This window comes from Jaculus jaculus, chromosome 14 (assembly GCF_020740685.1).
Source record: "Jaculus jaculus isolate mJacJac1 chromosome 14, mJacJac1.mat.Y.cur, whole genome shotgun sequence".
NCBI lineage: Eukaryota > Metazoa > Chordata > Mammalia > Rodentia > Dipodidae > Jaculus > Jaculus jaculus.
This window is the reverse complement of record NC_059115.1, coordinates 1,688,515-1,707,422: the sequence shown is the minus strand read 5'-3', so window position 1 is coordinate 1,707,422 and position 18,908 is coordinate 1,688,515. Positions and strand designations below refer to the sequence as shown.

The 18,908-nt window shown below is 53.8% G+C and overlaps 2 protein-coding genes across 4 annotated transcripts; one reads left to right on the top strand and one right to left on the bottom strand.

Moving 5' to 3' along the window:
* Positions 1 to 2,243: 2,243 nt before the first annotated feature.
* Snrpa (small nuclear ribonucleoprotein polypeptide A) lies at positions 2,244 to 8,170 on the bottom strand. Its single transcript, XM_004670394.2, has 7 exons — positions 8,083 to 8,170; positions 7,507 to 7,604; positions 6,546 to 6,718; positions 4,075 to 4,254; positions 3,436 to 3,609; positions 3,115 to 3,203; positions 2,244 to 2,623 (listed from the first exon to the last, which is right to left on the bottom strand). Exons 2-7 carry the CDS (start codon positions 7,577 to 7,579, stop codon positions 2,464 to 2,466), a joined length of 849 nt encoding a protein of 282 aa, XP_004670451.1. The 5' UTR covers positions 7,580 to 7,604; positions 8,083 to 8,170; the 3' UTR covers positions 2,244 to 2,463.
* Positions 7,989 to 18,579, top strand: C14H19orf54 (chromosome 14 C19orf54 homolog). 3 transcript variants are annotated; one of them, XM_045134016.1, is made up of 7 exons: positions 7,989 to 8,591; positions 10,441 to 10,774; positions 14,265 to 14,333; positions 14,678 to 14,802; positions 15,982 to 16,111; positions 16,203 to 16,273; positions 17,208 to 18,579. In XM_045134016.1, exons 2-7 carry the CDS (start codon positions 10,461 to 10,463, stop codon positions 17,543 to 17,545), a joined length of 1,047 nt encoding a protein of 348 aa, XP_044989951.1. In that variant the 5' UTR covers positions 7,989 to 8,591; positions 10,441 to 10,460; the 3' UTR covers positions 17,546 to 18,579. The 3 variants fall into 3 exon arrangements, with proteins under 3 accessions (XP_044989951.1, XP_004670452.2, XP_044989952.1); XM_004670395.2 differs by having other exon boundaries at positions 7,991 to 8,652; XM_045134017.1 differs by lacking the exons at positions 7,989 to 8,591; positions 10,441 to 10,774 and adding exons at positions 11,003 to 11,283; positions 13,966 to 14,092.
* Positions 18,580 to 18,908: the final 329 nt, after the last annotated feature.

The following is an 18,908-nucleotide window of genomic DNA, read 5'->3' as shown; positions in this document are numbered from 1 at the left end:
TGCAAACGAACTCCAGACGCGTGCGCCCCCTTGTGCATCTGGCTAACGTGGGACCTGGGGAACTGAGCCTCGAACCGGGGTCTTTAGGCTTCACAGGCAAGCGCTTAACCGCTAAGCCATCTCTCCAGCCCAGCAAACCCTTTTTACCTGAAGTTGCCTTCCCACCACTCCTATAGCCTCTAGCCACGTGACAGCAGGCAACATGGGAGCTGGTTTCTCCCGAAGCCAGCCTTCTTAATCATTCGTGTGTTTTTTCTAGACAGGGTCTCCCTCTAAGCCCAGACCAACCTGGAACTTACTCTGCAGTCCCAGCTGGTCTTGAACTCAAGTACTGGTATTAAAGGAGTGTGCCACCCACCAGGCCTGAGCTGGAGTGAGACCCTACCCAGAAGGGGAAAAAAAAAAAGCTGTGAAGTGCTTTAAAGTGAAGCCACAAAACACCCTAGAGATTAGGAAATAACAGGTCTTCTGAGAACTTGGGAAAAGGAAATCGGTCACAGCATCACAACTCTGCACTCAAGTGTCACACCGCACTGTGTGGTGAGTGCTCAGGGAGGCTGGAGAAGGCTGGGCATGGTGGGGCACATCTTAAACCTCCGCACTGGAAGGTGGGAGTCACCTCAGCTCTGGGCTGTGCTGCTGACCACTTGATGATGCTGTCCTTTCGCTTTTCATTTTCCCTTGCTGAAAAGTGTCACTTGCCAAGGTCAGAATGAGGCACACACACTTGACCTTACCTGCAAATTCACTTTAGAGACCCACGTGCAGAGGACCACTCCTCATAGGATCCCCCTCAACACACACACAGGCGTGTGCGCGCACACACGCCAGTCACAGCTCCTTTGGCACGTGAAAGCTGTGTTCACACAGGCCTGGGGCCGAGGAGTCTGCCATGGGGCACAAAGAGGGCCTGAAGCACCTCCCAGAGCCCAGTACCAATGGACTGGCACTATGAAAGTCAAGAGCCCCACCCCGTGGCCCTCTCTCCTTGGAGCCGAGCACTCCTACCGCAGCAGCTTAGGCTGGCCTCCAACTGCCAGCAAGCCTACTCCCTCAGCCTCCTGAGTGTGGGTCACAGGCCTAAGCCTCCGCACGTGGCCAGCAGCTCTGATTTCCATTAGCATAACGGACTCCAGATTTCTGTCAGGGTTTTTGGTTTTTCTTCAAGGTAGGGTCTTACTTTAGCCCAGAATGACCTGGAAGTCACTATGCAGTGTTGGGGTGTCCTTGAAATCACAAGGGTCCTACCTCTGCTTCCTGGGTGCTGGGATTAAAGGTGTGCACCATGGCCGCCCTTGTTTTTCAACTGCTAAGTACTAGGCAAACAACTGCCAAATCTAGAGTGCCAGCCAAGTACCTGGTACTGTGAGTGTGGATATGTGTTTGAGGACAAGGCGGGCACAAACGTTACACAGGAAGAAAACGAACTCATGATGGGAGACACTAACTGCCTGTGGGAAAGAATTAAGGAGTTTGGAGTGGAAACCACATCGACTGACCACAGCACAGCCATTAGGCCCGTGGTTCCCCACGTGGACTGGTTCCTCTCCTGTCGGCAGTGACAAGTCATTTAGTGGCGGTGGAAATGGCGGCCCTCTTCTTCTAGTCCCCTCAGAGGCAAGGTCTTCATTGGGCGCCACGTGGGCACTTCTAACACTGGCATTCTTTTTCAACACGTGTATTTCTTAATTTGGGCGTGCCAGGGCCTGCAGCCATTGCAAACGAACTCCAGACTCATGAGCCCCCTTGTACGTCTGGCTTACATGGGTCTTGGGGAGTCGAACCTGGGTCCGTGGGCTTCACAGGCAAACGCCTTAACTGCTAAGCCTTCACTCCAGTCCTGGAATTCTCTTTAACAAGAGCAAAGGCAGAGCACAGCTAGGCTTAGAGGCTCCAGAGGGGCCAAGTGCAGAGCATGGCATGCCCTTAGGTGGCACCCCTACATGACACATAGGCAGCCAGGTGTGCATGGCAGTAGACTGGTATGACTCGGTGACAAACACGTGCCTGGCATGTGACTAGCTCCGTGTTCAACACCCAGCACTGCAGGAACAGAGAAACAAAGCTCAACAACGTGCATGGCAGCCCATGCCTCCATCTCCGCCCCAAAGGATGGAAACAGCCCACGCTGCCCGTGCCCGCTGCCCGAGCAAAGCCTGTGTCTTCCCAAGGCTGCAAACCCACAGATGCCAAGGTGGAGGGAAGGAAATCATGGAAGGTCAGAAAATCAGACAGACAAATAGTGAAAAACCAAACCTTAAAAAAACACTTTAATTTCAACCTAACAGCACCAGGTGCAATGTCTGGGGACAGACTCTGGGTACAATGCTGTGTGACGATCACGCACTTACATTCGGCTCTGAGAAGGCCCCCAAGGGGGACTTACCTTCAGGGACTGAGCCGGGGGGAAGGGACAGCCCCAGCAGAGCGGGGCTTGGGGTACTCCGGGGTGGGGGAGAGGTGCTACTTCTTGGCAAAGGAGATCTTCATAGCGTTGTTCTGGGTGATCTTGAAGCCCTGCAGGGCGTCACGAGCCGCTCCGGCCTGCACCTCGTTGTCGAACTCCACAAATGCAATGTCATGCCGCCCAGGGACCAGACGGACCTCCTTGAAGCCAGGGAACCTAAGGGGGGGACGTGAGGCCTCAGAGATCTGCCTCGGGCTTTCTCCCCGTAACTTCAACTGACCCGGCAGAGGCAGATGCTGCTAAGCCTCCCACGGCACACGGGTCCGGCCTCCTAACCACCACCTAGCCCCAAACACAGACAACCCCTGAATGTATACAACATCTTTACCCGAAAACCCGACCTCCAACCTAGCGCAGCGCAGACCGAGGACGGCACGCGGAACCCTGCCTTCCCCCATCAAAGCCCGCCCCGAGCTCCAGGAAACCCCGACGGTCACTAACCCCGACTTGTTCTGCTTTCTGCGCCCAGCACGGGCTCGCTTGTCTTTCGGATAGTCTCATGACCGAGGACCGCGGGGACGACCCTCCCTCTTCATCACCCTGCTCCCACCTCCTGATGCTGGGACCACGGGCTGGGGCTACCGCACCCAGCTGGTACCCGGACCGTCCCAGGGGCACGCGTAGGCGCCCAGCCCTCCCGCACTCACTGGTTGAAGAGCATGGAGAGCATGAGCTCGTTGGTCTCCTCGGGCAGGTTGGTGAGGAACAGGATGTGGTTGGGCGGGTTCTCGGAGAGCTGCGCAGAGGCCGCGAGTGAGCGCCACGCGCCAGGGCGTTCTTCCCACCCCAGGCGGCAGCCAGCTCGGCCCGGCTGCGTCCTAACCCACAGAGCGAAGCCTGGCACCTGGCTGGCTGGCTCAGGAAACACAGCTCCGATGCCACCATGTACCCTAATACAGCCCCATACCCCCCCCCATACCTGTCGCTGCATAAGGGAAACCCCAGGGTTGGGGAGGGGGGACACTTACGGGCTGGGCAGGTGGCATCTGTCCGGGCAGGAGTTGCTGTGGGGGCATGGCCCCTGGGGGAATCTGGCCCGGAGCAAGGCCTGGTGGTGGGATCATGCCAGGGGGCGGCATGTAAGGAGGCTGGCCGGGCATGTGATGCATGATGCGTGGCGCCTGAGTCATGGGCGGCATGCCCTGTGGAGGGAGCACAGGGCTCAGTGAAGGCTACGGTGCAACAGGTGAGGTGACAGTGACGCACCGGGCACCGGGGCGGGACAAGGAGAGGCCCAATAGAGGCCTGGGTTCAAGGACGAATGTTAAATCAGACAGAATAATAAAAAAAATCCACCCAGCCAGGCGTGGCAGAGCACGCCTCGACTCCCAGCTTGCCCACCCGTTCCTTTTTGATTTGTAGCATCTGACGTTCTGTCTAGAAAACAGGACTATTTCTATTTCCCATGCTTCCACTGAGATCACGCAGGTGGAGACACACCATCAGGTTGGGGCGAGGGTGGAGAGTCCGCCACCCCCCAGAGAGCCCCGGTGTCTGAAAGAACTGACGAGGGCCCGAGGTCCAGCGAACTCCCCTCACACTGTCACACACCAGACCACGCGGCGAAGGCCTGGTGGGGAGGTCCAGTGATCTGCTCCCGGACCTACCGGAACAGGGCCCTGGACGGCGCCTACCACAGGGGCAGCGGCGCCCCCCTGCACAGCCTTCTTGGCGGCGGGGGTCTCCTGGCTCTTGGGCTTTCTCTTTTCCCGCTTGCGGTCGCGCTCCACGAAGGTGCCCTTCATTTTCGCAATGATGTCAGAGTCAGTCTTGGCGTACTGGATGCGCTGTCAACCGGGAGCAAAAGGGTCAAGAGCACGAATTCAGTCAAACTGCCAAGTTCAAGACCAGACCTCAACGGGCATGGGGTGCACGTCTTTAATCCCAGCACTTGGGAGACAAAGGTAGGAGGACCCCTGTAAGTTCAAGACCACCCTGAGACTACATAGTGAATCCCAGGTCAGCCTGGACTAGAGCGAGACCCCACCTCAAAAATCCAAAACAAACAAAACAATCAGACCAGGCTGGAGGGATGGATTACCAGTTAAGGCTGTTGCCTGCAAAGCCAAAGGGCCCATGGAAGCCAAATGTACAAGGTGGCACATGTTTCTAGAGTATGTTTGTGGTGGCTGAAGGCCCTGGTACACCCATTCTCTCTATCTGCCTCTCTCTCAAATAAATAAAAATCAGACCTAACCGGGAGTTTAGTGAGAAACATCACAGATCAGAGGGCATGGTGGTTACAACACTCGGGAGGCAGAGGTAGGAGGACTGCTGTGAGTTCGAGGCTACCCTGAGAATACACAGTGAATTCCAGGTCAGCCTGGACTATGAGAACCTACCACACACACAAAAAAAAAGATAAAGGATAAAGAAAGTTAGTTTTTTTTTTTTTTAATAAGGTTTTAAGAGCCTGGTGTGGTGGCGCATGCCTTTAATCCCAGCACTCAGAAGGCAGAGATAGAAGGATTGCCATGAGTTCAAGGCCACTCTGAGATGACAGAGTTAATTCCAGGTAATGCCTGGACCAAAAAAAAAAAAAAAGAGAGAACATCTGACTGAAAAGTGACAGAAGCAGTGGTTAAAGACCAAAGATGCCACCATCATGCACCAGGAGCTCCAGCTGAAAATTTAAGCCACTGATCATCTTCAGTGTCTCCTAGACCTCTGGGAAGCCTGCAAATCACCCTTTCTCAACTTCCAACCTCGCCCACCAGGGAGCCTGATCCAGCCTACCCTTATGGGCTGGACAGGAAGTCCTCCTCTGACCCACTCTGCCCAAGGCCTTTCTTGGCTCCCCACCACCCTCAGGTCCAAGTCTATTTTCAGGACAAACTCCAGCCCTCAGCCTAACATGATGTCCCCTCAAGGCCATATGCTCTCCCTGCACTCCTGCATAATGAACTTAACTGACTTCCTCAGCCACACACACACTTGGATTTCTGTACCTCTTTACAAATTTATTTATTTGTGAATGCACATGCACCTGTGTATGGTCTTGCCAGGATCTCTTACAACTGCAAATGAAAGGCCGTCTGCCTTTATGTGGATGGCTGGGGACTAGAACCTGAGCCAGTAAGCTTTGCAGGCAAGTTGAACCACTAAGCCACCTTCCCCAGGACCTTTTGTACCATTTATTTCGAGGTTTTGTGAGGTAGGGTATCACTCTAACCCAGACTGACCTGGAAATCACTGCAGTCTCAGGCTGTCCTCGAACTCAGTGATGCTCCTCGTACCTCTGCCTCCGAATGTGGGATTAAAGGCATGAGCCACTACACCCAGCTTCTTAATTTATCTTACTTATTTACAAGAGAGAGAATGAATGGGTACACCAGGGCCTGTACCCCTTGCAAATGAACTCCAGATCCATGCACCACTTTGTGCACCTGGCTTTACATGGGTGGTACTGGGGGACAAACCCAGGTCTTAGGCATTGCAGGCAAGCACCATAAACACTGAGCCATCTCTCCAGCCCTGTTTTAATTTTTATTTATTTATTGGTTTTCTGAGGTAGGGTCTCACGCTACCTCAGGATAACCTGAAATTCACTATGTACTCTCAGGCTAGCCCTGAGCTCACAGTGATCCTCTGACCTCAGCCCGCTGAGTGCTGGGATTAAAGGAATGTACCACCACACCTGGCCACTTCCCCCTTTCTAAGGTTTCCTTTTTTTTTTTTTTTTTTTGCCTTTTGGTTTTTTGATGTAGGGTCTCACTCGAGCTCAGGCTGACCTAGAATCTACTACGTAGTCTCAGGGTGGCCTCGACCTCAGGTCGATCCTCCTACATCTGCCTCCAGAGTGCTAGGATTAAAGGCGTGCACCACCACGTCCGGCCCTATTTTTATTTTTTGACAGTCCCATGTACCACAGGCTAGCCTGGACTGGAATTATAGGTATAAGCCACCATGTCAAGCTTCTTACCACAGCCCCAGGATAAGGGAATGTGAATGTTAAGGAAATGCAAGAGAAAAGCTCATTCTTAGGGACCGTAGGGTGTAGGAGTCTGAGCCTCGGGGTCTCCTGGGGCAGGCAAGCACACGCATGCGTACGCAAAGCCTCCCCCACACACACACTCACCATAGGCTTGTCGTAGAAGGGAAAGCCCTGCATGGATCGCAGGGCGTTGGTGGCGCTGCTGACCTCCTTGAAGATGACAAAGGCCTGGCCCCTCATCTTGAGGCTCCGGGACACCAGGATATCCAGGATCTGTCCAAATTGGGAGAAGATGGCGTACAGGGATTTCTTGAGCTCTGTACTCGGGGAAAAGAAGACACAGTGACCAAAGGCCTCAGCACCCTGTCGTCCAAACTCACCCCCACTGGCCTGTGAACTGTAGGAGACACTAAACAAGGCTGCCTTGGTCACGGATGGTCTGAACATAAATACACAGCCGTGATGCTTAACATGGGCTGATTTATACAGGATTATACATCTTGAATGTACTGGTTTACACAGAAAGCAAAATAAATTTAAAAAAAAATGAGGCTGGGCGTAGGGGTGGACGCCTATAATCCAAGCACTAGGGAGGCAGAGGTAGGAGGATTGCTTGTGAGCTCAAGGGCAGCCTGAGACTATATAGTGAAATTCACGTCAGCCTGGGCTAGAATGAAACCCTACCTCAGAAAGAAAAAAGAAAAGATGAAAACCAGGTGTGTGGTGGGCACGCCTTTAATCCCAGCACTGGGGAAGCAGAGGTAGGAAGTTCACCGTGAGTTCGAGGCCACCCTAAGACTACATAGTAAATTCCAGGTCAGCCTGGAACAGACCCTACCTCGATAAAGCAAAAATAAAATAAATACTTTAAAAAAAAAAAAAAAACTATATTTGATGGAGAAAAGGGCTTCTGGAAGAGGAGTCCTTAAACGAGCGACAATGACCAGACTGCAAGGCAGAGTGTGAAATGACCGGCGGGTGTATTAAAGGCCAAGGAAGCCCGCATATGCAAAGGACCCTGGTTAGCTCTCAGCGGACGGGCTGGAGAGCAGGCAGAGGGAGTTGGGTGGGCGCTGGCGGTGGGGAGCCGACGCCGAGAACTCACCATCCTTCTTGATCTTCTCATTGAGGTTGTTGATGTAAATGGTGTGGTTGGGACGCGTCTCCGGAACCGCCATGGCGTAAGGAGTTGCTGAGACGGGGCTTACAGGAGCGGGGGAGAAAAGGTGACTTTTTAGCCCTGGGTTTCTCCAAGTCCTTAGTCCCAGCGCTGGTTTACCGGATCGGCTCGGGACCCACACACACAGCCCCGGCTAAGGAGGGAACACGAATACAGGGCTGCGCGGCACAGACTCCGCGACGCCCCGCCAGCTCGCCGCGTGCCCAGGCTCGCCGACACAAACGCACTACAACTCCCAGAATGCTCTACGTGTCCCGGCAGGCCGCGCAAATCGAGCGGCGATTCCCATTGGTCCATGCGCCTAATGGACGACACTCACCCACCCACCAAAAAGAAAAAAGCCCGGATGGAAGAACCAGTTAAGAGTACAGGGGCCGATTTGGGACACGCTGGTCTTGCACAGCGAGAATAAACCTCCGTAAAGCAGGCACAGCAAACTACTTCCAACTCGCCATTTCCAGCGGCAGCGAGAGGAGAAACTAGACTCCAGAATCAACTCACCCACAGAGCCGCACCTCGCGACAAGCAACGGCGCCTTCGCTCGTCCAGACCAAGACCTCGACACCTCCTCTACCGGCCCCTCCTTCGCCTTCCTGCCAGCCAATCAGCGCGCGGGTACTCAAAGGTTGTCCAATAAAAGTAAAACGCCTCCCAGATGCCGCCAATCAAAAGGACACTTGGGTTCCCGCCTCAGCAGAAAATAGACCAATCAGAGAAGGCCTAGAGTTTTTCTTTTTCTGTTTGCCAATCGCGACGCGGGCTGCTCCTCAGTCTCTTCCGGTTGGCCGGCTCTTGGGAGCCCCGCCTCCTCCCGCACCCCGGAGCGGTCTTGTATCTCGTGATTTCCAGAGGGTCCCGGCGCGTTTTATCACGTGATGGACGGGTTTATGCTGGGGAGGGCCGGGATCGCCGTGTCTCAACGGAAGGAGAGGCGGCTTTACTTCCGGTCCTGGGGCATCGCGGCTCCTTGGGCCTGCGCTTACGCAGCTTTCTCGTGCCGCGCCTTGGAGGTGTGTTCCGGTTGCCCTGCCCGCTCCACCGGGCTGGTTTCGTGTGACCTCTGACTCAAAGGTCAGCTCCCAAGACGTCAGCCTGGGGCCTGGGAAGTGAGGTGGTGCAGAGGGCCAGATTCTTCCAGTCCACAATGGCACCCCGTGGATGTCACCCTCAATCAGGGCCTTGCTTAGCTCAGCTTTGACCACAGGCTGGGTCCATGTCTAACCCCACAGAATGGAATGACTCCTATTTTGATTTTTTTTTTAATTGACTCCCATGCTGGTGAGATGGCTTAGCAGTTATGGTGCTTGCCTGCAAATCCAAAGAACCCAGGTTCGATTCCCCAGTAAGCCAGATGTACAACGTGACACATGTGTCTGGAGTTCATTTGCTGTTGCTAGGAGCCCTGGCATGCCCATTCTCTGTCTCTTTCTGTCTACCTACTTGCAAATAAACTATTACAAAAAAAAAAAAAAAAGCTGGAGAGATGACTTAGTGGTTAAGGCGCTTGCCTGCAAAACCTAAGAACACATGTTCTAATCTCCAGGTCCCACATAAGCCAACCGCACAGTAACAAAAGGGGGCACACTAATCTGTAGTTGGTCTGCCGTGGCTGATGCACCCATTCACTCTCTCTCTCTCCCTCCCTTCCCTTCCCACATCTCTGTCTCTCAAGTAAATTTTAAAGAAAAGACTATGTGGTGGCGCACGTCTTAATCCCAGCACTCAGGAGGCAAAGGTAGAGGATCACTGAGTTCAAGGCAAGCCTGACACTAGGTAGTGAATTCCAGGTCAGCCTGGGCTAGAGTGAGACCCTATCTCAAAAGAACTATACAAAAAAAAAACAAAAAAAAGCCTCCCAATGTTGATACCACAGCATGATTCTGGTTGTAAGGACCTGCCACCTTGTTCGGTCATCATTTGAGTGAACCCCAGCCACCCCTGTTGCCATGGTTTCAAATACCAGCCTTGGAGAGATGGCTTAATGGTTAAGGTACTTGCGTACAAAGCCTAAGGATCCAGGTTCAAGTCCCCAGGACCCCCATAAGCCAGATGCACAAGGGGGTGCATGCCTCCAGGGTTCATTTGTGGTGACTAGAGGCCCTGGTGCACCAATTCTCTCACTATCTGCCTCTTTCTCTCTCTGTCTCTTAAATAAATATTCAAATACCAGCCATGGGACACGGGCAGGAGGAGACTAGAAGGTGCTAGGCCTCTGTGGACTCCAGTGAGAGGAGAGAAAAGGGCCTTGCCCAGAGTCAGAGAACCTCCCAAGCACATGCCTGAAACCCCGCCATGAAGAGAGGGCGGCAGGATTGTGAGTGCCATTAGAACCCGCTGCATGGTCTTCCAAACCAACTGGTCAGCCCTGTAGCCTGCAGCTCAATTCTAATCTTTGTCTTTTTTTTTTTTTTAACAGGACCTCACTGTAACCCAGGTCAGCCTGGAAATCACATCTGTAGCCCCAGGCTGGCCTTGAACTCATAGCTATCCTCCTACCTGCTGGGATTACAGGCATGGTATGACCCCCAGTCACTGCTCAGCTGTAACCTAAAATAGAGTTGGCCATCCTTCACTCTCAAGAGTTGGGATTACAGGTCTGCACCAGTACACCATTGCCCTAAGGCCAAAGCAATCTATATTCTTAAGACCCTTCTGAGGCCAGCCATGGTGGTGCACACCTTTAATCCCAGCACTTGGAAGGCAGAGCTAGGAGGATTGCCATGAGTTTGAGGCCACACTGAGACTACATAGTGAATTCTAGGTCAGCCTGAGCTAGAGTGAGACCCTACCTCGAAAAAACAAAAAAACAAAAAGACTCTTCTGGAGGATTCTACCTTCTCCCTGTTCTTAACTCCTTAGCCGCTCCTGAAGACCACCAAATGACTTCTCCGTGCTCTTTTCCCGGAAGACCCCCACTCACTCCAAGAACCCACGATCCCCAAGCCTCCATCACCTCACCACCACCTCCTCTTCCCCCAGATCCCTTGGACAGAGCTGTACCATCCCCTTTCTGTGGTCTCCCAAGCCCCACTCCCCCACCACCCCCACTTCCACCTCCGCCCATGAAAGTCGCTCCCCCACTCATCTATGGCCTGGAGAAGAGCCGGCTCCTGAAGGAGGCCTTGGAGAAGGCAGGCCCAGCCCCCAAGGGCAGAGAAGACGTGAAGAGACTCCTCAAACAGTGCAAAGACCGGTAGGGTCCCCTTACCACCTCCCCTGCCCGGGGTCACGCCCCACTACCTGCTCCCAGACCACTCCAGCCCTCTCCTCCTGGGCTTTCCTATTTTCCTGGAGACCAGACACCCAGTTGGCTCCCATTCCCTACTTGGGTCTTCAGCGGGGTGTACCTCTAGAAACAAAGGTGGCAGCCCCTGCAACTGCTTGGTGCGGTAGGCAAAGCTTTGCCCTTCTGGATAGTGACAGCTGCAGTAGCTAAAACCATAAGGATGGGCCCAAAGTGGGCCTCTGACCCAGGTTGGGGTCTTCAGTAGAAGTTTCTGGGAGAAGAGGCATTCCTAATGCTGCCGAGGAAAGTCACGCAGGGTTTTGTGATGAGAGCAGACAGCTTGGGCCGAGGTCCAGAGGAAAGTAGGACATGTTCTTTTCTAGGAAACTGCAGACATTTTAACTGGGCCGTAGAAATAGCAAACAGAAGCCGACGTGGTGGCCCACGCCTTTACTCCCAGAACTCAGGAGGCAGAGGTAGGAGGATCGCTGTGAGTTCAAGGCCAGCCAGAGACCACAGAGTGAATTCCAGGTCAGCCTGAGTTAGAGTGAGACCCTACCTCATAAAAACAAGAAAAAAGAAAGAAAGAAAGAGTGAACAAAGAGAGGGCTGGAATTAGCAGCCACCCACACAAGAAAAAAAAGTTGCAGCCGGCCAGATGAAGGGAGGTGGGCTGTGCTGGGGTCTGTGCCTTTCTCAGGGAAGCAGACCACCTGTGCTGTGCGCATGGACGTCATCAGGTGAGTCCCAGGCTGAACACCCAGGGACACGGGCAGGAGGAGACTAGAAGGTGCTAGGCCTCTGTGGACTCCAGTGAGAGGAGAGAAAAGGGCCTTGCCCAGAGTCAGAGAACCTCCCAAGCACATGCCTGAAACCCCGCCATGAAGAGAGGGCGGCAGGATTGTGAGTGCCATTAGAACCCGCTGCATTTACAACGAGGCGCGTGCCCCAGCACGGGTAGCATGTCAGATACCATTCTAAGAAGTTTTGGGTCCTTTGCATTGCTTTATGTTTTCTTTCCTCCCCCCCCCCTTACCACCCAAGGTAGGGGTTCGCTCTAGCCCAGGCTGACCTGGAATTCACTATGTAGTCTCAGGGTGGCCTGGAACTCCTCCTACCTCAGCCTCCCGAGTGCTGGGATTAAAAGTGTGTACCACCATGCCTAGCTCTAGCTCGCTCACTCATTCTCGCTCACTTTCTTTCTTTCTTTTTTTAAATTTTTTGTTACTTTTATTTATTTATTTGAGAGCGACAGACAGAGAGAGAAAGAGGCAGATAGAGAGAGAGGGTGGGTGTGCCGGGGCCTCCAGCCACTGCAAATGAACTCCAGACACGTGCACCCCCTTGTGCATCTGGCTAACGAGAGTCCTGGGGAATCGAGTCTTGAACCAGGGTCCTTAGTCTTCCCAGGCAAGCGCTTAACCGTTAAGCCATCTCTCTTTCTTTCTTTTTTTTTTATTATTATTATTATTATTATTATTATTATTATTATTTGGTTTTTGGTTTTTCAAGGTAGGGTCTCCCTCTAGCCCATGCTGACCTGGAAGTCACTATGTAGTCTCAGGGTGGCCTTGAATTCACAGTGATCCTGTGGCCTCCTAAATGCTGAGATTGTAGGAGTGCACCACCATGCTAGGCTCTTCTTTTTTTATTTTATTTGAGAGAGGAGAGAGAGAAAGAGACAGAATGGGTACACCAGGATCTTCAGCTCCTGCAAACGAACTGTAGATGCATGTGCCACCTTGTGCATCTGGCTTACTAAGATCCTGGGGGATCAAACCTGGGTCCTTTGGTTTTGCAGGCAAATATCTTAACTGCTAGGACATCTTTCCAGCCCCTCTTTGTTGTTTTTTTTTTTTTTTTTTTTTTTGAGACAAGGTCTCAAGTAGCATAGCTAACCTCAAATATAGCCAAGGCTGCCCTTGAAATTCTGATCCTCCTACCTCTGAGCCCAAGTACTAGTATTGTAGTGTTCTGTTTTGGGGTTTTGTTTGGGGAAGGATTGATATAGGGTTTCACTCTAGCCCAGGCTGACCTGGAGTTCACTATGTAGTCTCAGGGTGGCCTCGAACTCACTGTGATCCTCCTACCTCTGCCTCCCGTGTGCTGGGACTAGAAGCGTGTGCCACCACACCTGGCAGTTGCTATTTTTTGTTTTTGACATAGGGTTTCCTTCTGTAGCCCAAGCTGACGTGATTCTCAGACTTATGGCAATTCCCCAGCCTCAGCCTCCCAAATGCTGGGAGTACAGTTGTGAGCCAGCTCATTTGGCTTAGTTTTAAGCATGTATTGCTGTCAACTAGTACTGTCTCATTGTGCAGAAAAAGAAAGCTCTGAGGTAAAGTTAGCCATAGCACAAAGAGGAGGATGGCCGTGCTGAACTCTGGCAGGCAGGCTTTGTGCTTCCAGTCACTCTGCTGTGGCTAGCAGGAATCCCAAACTCAGAACCAGCAGTTTTGTGCACGTGTATGCATGCATGTGTGTCTGTGCCTGCCCTTGGCCTTGGAATGAAGAAAACATGATTCTGGGATTTCCAAAACCATTATGGCCTCCCTAGACTCATTTTCAAGGTGCTCTCTTGGGCCTTCAGCACATTGACACCTGGTTTTTACTCAACGCCAAGTTAAGAGATTTTCATCACTGTGAATTTGAGACCAGCCTGGGGAGTTGCAGGCCAGCTTAGCCTACATTGTGAGCCTATGTTTCCAAAAAAGAAAAAGAAAAAAGAAAAAAGAAAAAGTTGGATTGGAAAAATGGGTCAGCCAATCCAAAGGATCCAGGCTCAATTCCCCAGTACTCACATAAAGCCAAAATGGTACATGCATCTGGAGTTCATTTGCTGCAGCTGGAGGTCCTGATGTGCCATTCTCTCTGTCTCTGTGACCCCCCCTCCCAGCTTGCAAATAAATAAAAGTTGTTTTTTTTTTTAAAAAGTCATAGTTGGGCTTGGTGGCACATGCCTTTAATCCCAGCACTTGGAGGCAGAGGTAGGAGGATCGCCCTGAGTTCAAGGCCAACTTGAGACTACAGAGTGAATTCCACGTCAGCCTGGGCTAGAGTGAACCCCTACCTTAGAAAACCAAAACCAAACAAACAAACAAACAAACAAAGAGTCAAGTTTGGGTATGAGGTGTCTGTCCTAGAAATTCTCCACACAGATCTTCCTCAGCCTGGCCGTGTAGTGTGGGTATGAGTGCCCTTGCAGACATTCCTCACGTGATCTAAGTCTCAGTTGTATGGCTTCACATCTGCACTTCGTCCCACAGGCCTTTACGTAAACAGCAGGTAAGAGTGATTGCACCAGACGAAGAAACTGAGGCTGGAGGAGGGGAAGGAAGGGAGCTACCTAGCCTTAGAACTTAGAACTGCTGCCGAACCTGTGTCCCTGACGCCTGCTCCCAGGCAGATCTCGAGGGGTGGCTCGACTGCTCCTCGTGACTGGGTGTCTCTGCCTCAGGTTCCGAGGTGACCTGCAGTGGATCCTGTTCTGTGCCGACCTGCCATCACTCATCCAGGAAGGCCCTCAGTAGGTGCCCAGACAGGGGACTCTGCTGTGCATGCTGCTGCGTAAGACCAGCCTGGCACTGTGGGAGGAGGGTGAGGACGTGGGGCCCTTTCCACACACGGTCCTGAGCCCACGTGGACATTCGAATGCGGGCAGGAGCCCCAGTGAATGGACAGACTCACTTTGCCACCTACTTCCAGGACTCCTGGGTTTCTTTGCGCCCTCCAGCTCAGGCCGCCCTCTCCCATCTCCCAGGAAGGGGACTTGCGTCTTCCCACCTGGCACCCGTGGGCCCCTGCCCTGAGGTCAAGGGGCCCAGTAAAGGTATGGCACAGCTACAGTGTGGCGGTGGCCATCTCTCTCAGATGCGGGTTGGTGGCTCTGTGGATGGCAGCCGCTGTCCTGAAGACCCCAGGAGGCATTCCCCTGGAGACCCTGGTGCGGGTGGCCATGGAGAGAGGCTACACAATGCAGGGAGAGATGTTCTCTGGTGAGTGGCCACCTGGCTAGGGGCACGGCAGACAGGCTGGGGGGCGCTCATTCCTAGTAGACCCAAGAGGCCACCGAGTGAGCCTGGAACTGCTGCTGGGTCTGCAGCCGGCTCTGTCCTCACTGACTGGACATGCAGCTGACCACCCACACCTCACTTTCGTTTTTGCTCTTTGTTTTCTGTTTTGTTGTGGTATTGAGAATCGAACACAAGGCCTCAGGTGTGCTGGGCAAGCCTCCAACACTGGGCCATGCCCCTCACTGGTAGAGTCTGGATAAGTATTCTAACACCTAGCTATATTCCCATCTTTTTTCCTTTATTTATTATTTATTTATTTGAGAGACACAGAGAGAGAGAGAGAGAGAGAGAGGGGGGGGGGGGAGAATGGGCACAGCAGGCCCTCCAGCCACTGCAAATAAACTCCAGACACATGTGTCACCTTGTGCATCTGGCCTATGTGGGTCCTGGGGAATTGAACCTATGTCCTTAGATTTCACAGGCAAGTGCCTTAACTGCTACGCCATGTCCTCAGCCCTCCTTTATTTTATTTTATTTTGGTTTTTTGAGGTAGGGTCTCAGTGTAGCCCAGGCTGACCTGGAATTCACTAAGGAGTCTCAGGGTGGCCTCAAACTCATGGCAATCCTCCTACCTCTGCCTCCCGAGTTCTGGGATTAAAGGTGTGCACCACCATGCCCGGCTCTTTATTTTTTTATTTTTTTTTAATATATTTTATTTATTAATTTGAGAGAAAGAGGCAGAGAGGGAGAGAAAGAGAGAGGGAGAAATGGGCATACCAGGGCCTCCAGCCACTGCAAACAAACTCCAGATGCGTGCGCCCCCTTGTGCATCTGGCTTATGTGGGTCCTGGAGAATCAACCTGGGATCCTTTGGCTTTGCAGGCAGAACACCTTAACTGCTAAGCCATTTCTTCAGCCCCTCTTTATTTTTTATTTTGAGACAAGGTGTCATTAAGTTGTTCAGCCTGACCTTGAGCTTGCTGGAGCCTAGGCAGGCCTTGAACTTGCAGTCCTCTAACCTCAGCACCCCTCCCCCATGTAGCTGGGATTACAGGCCTGCGTCACCAGGCCCAGCGTGTGCCTCCCAAGAGCAAGCCCTTGGGACTGATCTTGTCTTCTCCCCTTCTCCCCCCTCTCTCTACCCTCTCCTCTTCCCTACAGTGGCTGACATGGGCAAGCTGGCCCAGGAGACCTTGGGCTGCCAGGCTGAGCTGCTCTGTGGTGGCCTGGGTGGTCCCAACAGAGACTGTGTCCTGAAACACCTCATCGCGGGACAGCCCCTGCTCGTCCCGCATCCCAGGGCTCAGGAGGGGACAGGGCAGGGATGGCAAAGGGTGGGTCTGGGGGCAGTGCCACAGTTTGGGCCTTAACCCCGCGTCCAGCTACGACGAGGACCACAACCACGCGCCTTGTCAGAAGAAAGGCCACAAGGCCCACTGGGCAGTGAGCGCAGGTGTGTCCCCTCCTCACCCGTGTACCCTGCCCCCTGGCTCTCCTCCTCACCCAGTGCTGGTGCCCCCACAGTCAGGCCTGCCCTTGAGGTGTGGACAAGAGCTTAGCCATTCTTGTCTGCACAGGACCATACCGAACAGGCCGCAGGGCCCTGGGCTGTCTGCCCCTTGCGAGTCCACGCACAGGAGCTCAGAGAGCAGCGTGAGGGGCAGAGCGGCCGCCGAGGCCCGGGAAGCTGCTCCCCACGCGAAAGCGGAGGGTGGGAGGGTGAGGAGGCTGGCACATCACGAAAGCAGCCCCAGCAGAGATGCAGTTTGGCCCATAGTCTGGGCAACACAGTCCCACGCGGCAGCAGTTGGGGTGCCTCATCACACCTAAGTGTACCCACAAGCTGAGCGCTGCTACCCTCAAGCCACCTCCCCTCACCCTCTTCAGCTGGCGAGGCCGCACCTCCCCCAAACTGCCACCACCCCCCAGGACAGCGCCACCCCCCCAGGACAGCGCCACCACCTGGAGAGCAACTGCCCAGCACACGAGCTGCGGGGCCACCCGTCAACAGTACTGTCCAGCCTGATGGGCACGGGGTCTGAGCTCTTGGGACAGTGCCTGGCACAGTGCTGGTCTCGGTGTCACAGGCTGATTGTGTGCCAGGAGGCCAGGACCTAGCTGTGCTGAGCCTCTGGAGGGGCCTTTGAGGGCTGGCTCGTCCAAGGGGGTGTCTCCTGCGCAGCCAGAGCCCATGCTGCTGCCACGCCCCTGGGCAGCCTTGTAGCTGGGTGCCCAGCCTTGTAGCCGGGTCGGCCCTGTGCGCAGAGCCCCTGACCCCATGCGATGTGCACAGGGACACAGCGCCTGCTCTGCAGGGGGAGCCCAGTGTCCCCGCACCCACCTGCAGCTCCGGCCGCCGCCACTCACACCCTCCTCCTGTCTCCCAGGGGTCCTGCTGGGTGTGCGGAGTGTGCCAAGCTCGGGCTACGTCGAAGACTCCCAGCTGCCAGGCCTGTTCCACCCAGTGCCTGGCAGGCCCTGCCAGCCGCCACCCTTGCCAGAGGAAGACTCCCCGGGCACAGTGTTCCTTCTCTCCAAACAGGGCAAGAGTTGGCACTATCAGCTGTGGGACTATGAGCAAGTCCGGGACAGCAACCTGCAGCTGACAGACTTCTCACCGGCCCGGGCTGCCGATGGCCGGGTGTACGTGGTGCCAGCCGGAGGGGTGCAGGCCGGCCTCTGTGGCCAGGCCCTGCTCCTGAGCCCACGGGAGTCGAGCCACTAGCCAGGGCCAGGGCATCTCCCCAGAGTTCTGCTGCCACTATTTGAAGAGTGGCCCTGCTTCTGCTAGCCTTCGTCTCTGAGGGTCTCCTCAGAGAGCCTCCGCAGACTCCCCCCACCCACCGCAGCGCGGCGCTCCCCATCACCTCGGGCCCACCGCACCCCTTCCAGGATCAAACACCAGCTGGTTCTCGGTTTAGGAAGATTCCAACAGCTGCTCAGAACCGAAGTCCTGTCGCCCCACCTGACAGACATTCACCCACTTTTCTCTGTGGACAGAGCCTGTGGCTGGACTCCTGCTCCCTCCCCACAACGCCCCGGGGAGTAAAAGCTCCTACCCGGCCGCTGGTCCCTTCTCTTCCTGCCTGTCAGCCACATTGCCCTGTCAGCCACATTGCCCGTGCACATACCAGGACTGCCGTGCCAACCCCAGTGATGTGCCAAACATCACTCCTTGGGGCTGGGGGTAAGAATACTTGCTGCACTGCCGTGAGGACCTGATTTGCCCTCAGTTCAATTCCCCAGCACCCACGTAAATAGCTAGGTGTGTTCACACATACCTATAACCCCCATCTTTTTTTTTTTTTTTTTTTTTTTTTGAGATAGGGTCTCACTTACTCTAGCCCAGGCTGACCTGGAATTCACTATGGAGTCTCAAGGTGGCCTTAAATTCATGATGATCCCCCTGCCTCTGCCTCCTGGGTGCTAGAATGAAAGGTATGTACCACCACACCCAGCCTGTAACCCCCATCTTGTGAGGAGTGGAAACTAGAGAATCACTGGGGCTTGCTGGTCAGCCAGCCTGACCAGTGCCAGGTTCAGGGAAATGAGTGGGTGAACGGGGGGGGGGTACTGTTCTCCATCCTCACACAAGACATAAAACCCACACTAGCTAATTTAAACTCCTTCACTAGCCAGGCCTTTAATCCCAGCACTGAGGAGGCACAGGTAGGAGGATCTCCATGAGTTCTAGGCCACCCTAAGACTACACAGTGAATTCTAGGTCAGCCTGGGCTAGAGCTACCTCAGAAAAACACACACACACACAAAAAGGAGAGATGGCTTAGTGGTCAAGGCACTTGCTTACAAAGTCAAAGGACCCAGGTTCAATTCCGCAGTATCCACATAAGCCAGATTCACAAGGTGCTGTGTGGGTCTGGAGTTCATTTGCAGCCACCATTTTTTCTCTCAAATAAATAAATATAAATAAAAAACTTAGCTGCTCCATTCTGGCTCCAACATTACATCCTCAGCAGAGTCCCTGGGCCCAGGGTTGGGGCACTTCCCTATCCATGTCTTGGGGGAAAGGGGACTTTTTCTGTTTTTCTTTTCTGGTGTTTTAAATCTGTGTAGCCCAGGCTAACCTT